The 7,473-nt window shown below is 36.7% G+C and overlaps 1 protein-coding gene across 1 annotated transcript; it reads right to left on the bottom strand.

Annotated features, from left to right (window-relative positions):
* Positions 1 to 1,092: 1,092 nt before the first annotated feature.
* Positions 1,093 to 4,674, bottom strand: LOC131040596 (uncharacterized). The gene has a single exon (XM_057973550.2). It carries the CDS (start codon positions 4,441 to 4,443, stop codon positions 1,450 to 1,452), a length of 2,994 nt encoding a protein of 997 aa, XP_057829533.1. The 5' UTR covers positions 4,444 to 4,674; the 3' UTR covers positions 1,093 to 1,449.
* Positions 4,675 to 7,473: the final 2,799 nt, after the last annotated feature.

Here is a 7,473-nt window from a genome sequence, read left to right as displayed (position 1 = left end):
TTTTCACTCTTTCTTAACTTTTTAAAGAAAAATATAACTAATAAATTATATTTTAATTTATTTCTTTTTAATAAAACTGAATACCTTTTTCAACATCAAAATTAATCACACTCCTTTATCTATCATTATGATTTGATAGAATAAATTCTTCAAAGACTGGCTGTAATTGCTAATTCAGTTGCAATGAATATAAAACAAATTATCTATTTTTTAAGAATTCTGTCAATTAAATGTTTTTTTTTTCCAAGGAATGTAGTCTAACATGTATTTCTTTGTCTAAAACTCTGTCAATCAGATGTTAACTTTATTTACATCTATTGATGATATCAATTTTTCATAGTTCATACTGTTTTTTATTGCTGTTTTTGAATTCATTGTGTATGAGTTTTTGCATCAACATTGAGAGCTCAAGGAATAGAAAATTGTGATGATTTATTTATATACTACCAATGTTGCAGGAATGTAATCTAAAATGTAGCTTTATTTTGAAACTCTCTCAGATTTTAACTTTATTTACATCACCATACAGAATTTCAATTTGTTTTGGCATATATATATATATATATATATATATACCATCAGTGTTGCAGAAATGTAGTCTAAAATGTATCTGTATCTCATATATACCATGAATGTTGCAAATGTAGTTTAAAATGTATCTCATATATACCATCAATGTTGCAGAAATGTAGTTTAAAATGCATCTCTTTTTTAGAACTCTGTTAATTAGGTGTTCACTTTATTTACATCACCATAAAGAATTTGTTTTTGCTTATGAATATATATACCATCAATGTTGCAGGAATGCAATCTAAGGGGCATCCTTAAACCCAACAAATAAGGTAATATTTTCATTAATCATAGACAAATCAAGCCTCATACAGGATCAAGAAACTATCTGCTTACAAATTCCTCCAAATATAGAATGTAGACTGTACATATAAAAATTTGAAACAAGTTGGTAGTTTGACCACAATAATTCTAGTTTGATACAAATCTGTAATGTCAAACAATAGTTGTACATGAACAGATGCAAACTTCATCGAGTGATATCAAAGCCTCATGGAAAAATTCTCCAGAGGATAGATGCAATGAAAACAAGGAAAACCTTCCCTATGTTTATATTGCTTCTACATCTGGAGCATGATTACAATTATAAAGAAATTAAATGGAACTTATGGTTCATCAAAGAGGGGCCTAGACCATATATTGACAGAATCAGGAAAAACTGACTCTGATTATGGACGACTGATCTCGATACCAATAGGTTGTAAGAGAGAATCCCCTTCTTGTCCTGAATTACTGATCCAGATGGTGAATAAGAAAATTTACAATACAATATATATTAGCAAGATGCTGCAGGATCCAAGCAAATCATTTGATCAAGCGTGCACAATATGTTAGAGTTGAATTCACCTCTTCACAAGCAGTTACAGTGAATATGATCTTTCACTGAGCAAGTTCAGATGGGTATTGATATGCATGTTCTTCAGAAAATTCTACATCAAGAAACTTGGCCACAAATGCCCACATCCTATAAACATCTTCAAAATTTGACAAAAAACCAAGAGATGCAGTCACAACTTCAACTTGTAGTGATACTCGTTTTCCTTCCCACCTGCTGCTATTCACTAAAGATTTGCACAAGGAAATGTCATCTGCATCTAGGGCATCCTGTAATTCTACACCATTTTCTATCAGCCGGAGATGACTGAGAAATCCCAAACCAAGTGCTATATTATTCTTGTCTGCAAGCTTCTGAACAATTTCAGGTCCAATCAGGACTCCTTTGCAATCATACAAATTAAAAGCCACAGCAGCACCTCGATCATACTTGATCTTTGGTCCATATATGTGCACAAGGGCAACACCACCATCTGGTCCAGGATGTCTTAGTTGTAGCAAGGAAGTGACAAGCCAATTAATAAGATATCTAAGTCTCAAAGTTATTTTGTTGAGACCCATACTGTCTATATGATCAAGATGCTTGCACAAAAACTTGGACTCCCTGTTATTCCACTCGTACCCCTGTGCTAGTTCAGCATCACTAAAACCCTCATCATCATGATGATTTGCAGTTCCATTTTCCTCTATGAAATAACCCTGTTTGCCCTCTTCTTCCATACTAAATGATACCCTCCTTCCCAAGCTGTCAACTCTATCTATTGTTCCCAAATCTAATAACCTACCTGCGTCTCTCCTGCCTAGAAGTCTGAACTCGCCCTCAGTCTCCCGCCTTATGGCATTTTCCTTCGTTCTGCATGGTTGCGGACTCCCATTCATCACACCATTCACTCTGTTTCCAACCTTCAAGACATGACCATTCTGAATGTGTGCAGAACCATTCTGAATGTGAGCGGAACCATTCTGTACGCTAGGACTGGCAATGGAAATAACCTGCTTTCCAGGGTTCTCTGTATCCTCAATCTCATTATAAGTTGTAGTTTCTTCAGATGTGCTCTCAGTGGTAAACTGGCCCTGCTTGGGAGTAGTCTCATCTCTTTCTGCCTCTTCGTTCTCTAGAATGAAAGATAACTTGCTCTGTTTTGAGAATCTCCAAGAACCACCGATCCGTCCAGATGAAACCCTATCATCCTCAGAGACCAAATTGAGTCCTCCACTTAAACCATGTCCTGAAGTAAACCCATTGCATTGAACTTTCTCCTGTCCATTGGAGGGAGAATCTCCAGGATCAAGAAACTCAATCTTATTGCATTTTCCATTTGTGTGATGGTTCGGCAAGGAAAGATCGGTCCCTGCCTCATGTAAGGGATGGCATATTTCTGCAGAAGAAGTTGGCCTCTCAGCACCATCTTTGGACAGATCTACCTCTGGGGAGAATGGTGCAACAGGTGGCATCGCACTTGATTCGCCATTCCCTTCATAAAATAGGGGGCTTCTGTGAGATCTAGCAAGAAGATCCCTGTGGGTGGTTTTGTGAGTGAATATACCCGAATCCCCTTTTCTAAGAGGGCCAGAGACAGGAGGACTTTGACCCAAATCAATGCAAAACAAATGATCATTCTCATCTTCACTATAATTGGGACTTTTCAAAGTAGAAGCATTGTCTATATCCTCACTAGCTCCATCCCTAAAAGAACTATCTACTTCACTTGCACAAACATCTCTTACTTGTGATGAGGTGAATAGCCCAGAGAAGGCTGGCAGCTCCAATCCCGGGTGCGGTTGAAAACCAGTTTCAATTTCATCCTCTCCTGCATCACTCTTCTTGCTGCTCTGTTCATCTGCAGGCTCGTTGAGGTAATCAGGGCTATAAGATGGGACAATGCTTACCAATCCGGCTACCGAAACTCCATCTTGACTCTCAAGGCATTCAATCACAGAATTCTTAATGAAAAGGCAGCCAAATCCAGTTGGGTCTTCGCCAAACACCTTATAAAAAGATGTGATTATAAAATCCGGTCTGAAGAGAGAAAGTCCAAGAGAATCCATGTCCTTGGGACCCAAGGCACCTGCATCCAATAATACATGCCATCCATTCTGCTGTGCCAAGGCCATCCACTGAGAGGAATACTTGGCCCCTGTTACTCTTGATTGGAATGGAAACACAAACATACCCACTGCAGAATCCTTCCTTCTACCCTTCTTGTGTTTAAGTTCTTTCTTAAGCTCTCCAGAGCAAGGCCTCAAAGTTGGCCATCTGAAACAAGCGCTACGAACCTTTGCCCCCTTGTTTCTTGCAATCTCCGCCATCCAATTCACAGACTGGCTGTCATAATCATACATAGTTAGCAACCTCCGGTTCTGATGAAAAGGATATGACTCTGCAAGAATCTTGAATGCACAGCCCCTGTTCACGGTAAAAACCATACTATACTCGCTCGCAGGAATATTAAGAAACTCCATGATTCTATACCTCAAATCCTTCTCCAAGCTGCTTGACGTACCATTCAATGCATGAGATGTCAAGCTCACGGAGATATGAGACAACCCAAAAGAAAAATACTCTGCCTGAGAGTGAGACAACAGCCCAAATCCACAGTAATCCAAGCATACCTTCCTGCTCTGGTGTTGCCCTAGATGATAATACTCATCAAGCCGCAGCTCCTCGACTTTTTCTGTACCCAAAAACTTGGGATACAGTGTCTTGAACTTTGCATATGATTCATCCAAATCAGGAATATCATGGTGGGTATTGAATACAACATCTGCTGCAGCTTGTGCAGTGGCTTTTAAGAACTCTATCTGCGCATCAAGATGGGAAGAAGATGTGGTAGAAAGAGATGATGCAGAAGCCACTGTTTCATCATCACCATTAGTCCCCTGCAGGATCTGAGAAGATTTAATCCCAGATCCATTTTCTTCCACCAATGCAGATGGGTATTCACCATCCCTCTGCAATTTAGGCCTCCGGCTAGGCTCAACCACACTACCCCTCCCCTTGCACAGGAACAGGGGCTTCCATGCATTCAGATTCTGCATTGCTCTGTCTTGCCTCTCTGCCCCCTGTTATGATTGAAATTACTATTTATTTTCCCATTGCATAATGCATCCAATCAACTCAATTACAAATGTCATGCATAAACATAAGTAAACGTGATGTTGGTGTTATGTTCTGGAGGGACGAGCAGTAGCATTGACTTCCAACTCTCCGGTTTTTTACTCATTTCTTCACTATCCGTGACTTATTAATAATCCACGTCTGACATCTTCTCTCTAAACTAAGGAAAGACACCTCAAACAGCAGTATTAAAACCTTTTTCTGACTCGTAAAGGGTATTTAGATACGGGGAGTTTTCTGGCGGGTATGAATACGACCAAAAAGCATGACGAAAGCACTCCTTTTCCTTGCCTGCTGGGGGAATCTGGATAAGAAAGGGGCTCTAAAGCCAATAACGATTGTTTTCATTCAAGCAGAATTGACCCACCAAGATTTCAACCAAAACAGTAAGTAGAGTGTTTAACTCCATTGAGATTTAAGGAAACAGTGCCAATATGCTCAATTAGTTGGGTGTAATTGGGGGAATGGTGGTATGAAATATAGAAGTTATGGATCAAGATTTGTATATCTGAGTTGTATTTAGATCATGTTCAATCTTTGAATGAATTTAACTAGATCTTTTGTTGTAAACAACCCAGCAAAGACATGAAACCCATTTTAGATTACTCAAATCTTATAATTCATTATGCTCTACTGACAATTAGGTGGAGTCTTCAAGTCTAGACTGGAAGCCAAATTAGTGGAGTATTTAATAGTCATTTCAATTGTACCACTGTATACTGCACAGATAAATCAATATTTCCTGGTACATATGCATTATATTAGCCCCCAAACAAGACGCAAACGCAGGAGAGGGCTATATAAGCGGTTGGTATAATTGACAAAAGAAGTAAACCCTCCCTAATAGGGTTGTGTTAGTGTGAAACTTATTTTATTTTATATTAGCATAGGGAAAAAGTACGTTCACCTACCCTATTTGTGCTGTCTGGGACAGCGTACATGGACTCCAAACTATCTTTTAATGTTGTCTGGTTATTTGTGAACGTTTTTTATTGGTTTTAAGGCATTTGATATGCTTGTTTTCTATGCATAGTTGAAATATTTAATTGGTTATGTTTGGTCTGTTTGAGTTATTATTTGATTTAAAATATTTGTAATTTATTTCTAGGGAGTTGTTCATTTTAAATTGGATCGTGTTTGAGGTTATGTTCATTTGAGTACCCTATGGTAGATGTATGAATAGTCAAATGTGTAAGATCAATCGAAATTGGATGGTGTCTATTGCACTTTAATGTTGTTTTATTGATGTGTAAGAACCAAATTCTATGATAAGTTGGACAAGTGTCAAGGAGCATTCTTGTATAAAGAATGTGGGTGTCGAAGTTGGGTAATGAAATATTGTAAGAGAATCAGCTATTAGTAGTCAATTATGACTTATTCTCTTGGTTGTAAGTGATGTTAGTTATGATAGATTTTATGGTAGTTGTAAGATGTGTAAGAGCATTTGTTAATACCTATTTATGGAAAAAATGAGTTACCCAAGTTTGGAGGTTTGAATGAGTCGTCAAAGAATCTTGTACAAGTGTCATTTACATGCTTGGAGGTGGTTGAAAAATGTGTTGGGTGATTTTGGATGGCCATATCTTCTAACTTTCTCTAAAAGCTACTTTTATACTTGTATTCTATATAAGTAGATGTCTTGGAAATAACTTTATATATGTGAAGGTTTCAAGAGGTGGTGTGATGAGACACTATTAGAATTAATCTAGATTATCACAAAGTGATTGTTGGACTCTTGTTGAAGAGCTTGACTTTGTCATTATATTGTAACCTTATCAATTTACTGGAATACAAAGAGTTGTGCTTTGAAGTGCGGGCTTTTTCACCCAAAGGGTTTTCCCCACATACATATGGTGTCCATTATTTTATGTTATTGCATTTTTAATCCTTATTTTCATGTGCTTTTTCTTCATATTTTAACTAGTTAAAGATTTTTATGAAAAAATTGCAACATCTCCCCCACTAGATTAGCGTTTGGAAGTATATTTTGTACATTTACTTCCTTTCACATTTCACATGATAACTCTTCTAGAATATGTTTTTACTTGACACCCAATATAGTAGAGGTTTCAAATTGTGTGTTTGAGGCTTGTTTTTAAAGGTACCACACCAGTTCATTCTAAAAATTATTGCATGATCGCATATTTCACAATTAAGACGGCACATTCACATATGAATTACTCACGAGTTTAGTTATCAAATCCTACTCTATCTACATCAATGTCCAACCCCTAACTTACTTATTTGTTTCATTCTTAATTGAATCAATTGAGGGCCTTGAGCTTAACAAGTGTACTACAATGTAAGATTTGTCAAATGTTCTACATAAGACCAAATTGTAAAGAGCTAATTAAGATGATCAGATACTCATGATAGCAAAGAAAAGTGAACAAGTAACTCAATGGCTATTCCATTCATAATGTGTAAGCAAAAAAGATCAAGTGTAAGTTATGCTCATCCAATGCGCATCCAATGTGTTGCCTCTCACACCATGTTGTAAATACAAGAAAAAGGGTTACGTTTATAGGAAATACAAGAAAGTGAAAAGGATGATAAAAAAAATCACAACCCACATAGGGACATATATCATTAGCTTTAATTGTAAATGATAATTCAGAATTGAATAAAATTTAACTTAGGTAGGAATCTACCCATATTAGCTTAACATGCAGTGTAGAAGATGCATGATAAATACATAATAAGTGCATAATAGGCATATACACTATTGGCAAGCCATATAGGATTGTGGGGTATCACAAATATCATTTGGGTATTTCTAGACACATATATCCATTACATGCCACTTAAATAGCCTTAAAACACCTCTTATATACCAAAATAAGCTATAAGAGTGTAAAATATTATACAAGAAAAGGTAGATTCAAGGGAATAAGATAATTAAATGTTATTATGAAAGGATATGATGGAAAAACATTATGAAAATACATTAA

Source organism: Cryptomeria japonica, chromosome 1 (genome assembly GCF_030272615.1).
Source record: "Cryptomeria japonica chromosome 1, Sugi_1.0, whole genome shotgun sequence".
Taxonomy (NCBI): Eukaryota; Viridiplantae; Streptophyta; class Pinopsida; order Cupressales; family Cupressaceae; genus Cryptomeria; species Cryptomeria japonica.
The sequence above is the reverse complement of the archived record's forward strand: the minus strand, read 5'-3'. Positions and strand labels throughout refer to the sequence as shown.

Coding starts and splice junctions, on each gene's coding strand:
- LOC131040596 (XM_057973550.2), bottom strand. CDS start 4,443: ATGCAGAATCTGAATGCATGGAAGCCCCTGTTCCTGTGCAAGGGGAGG.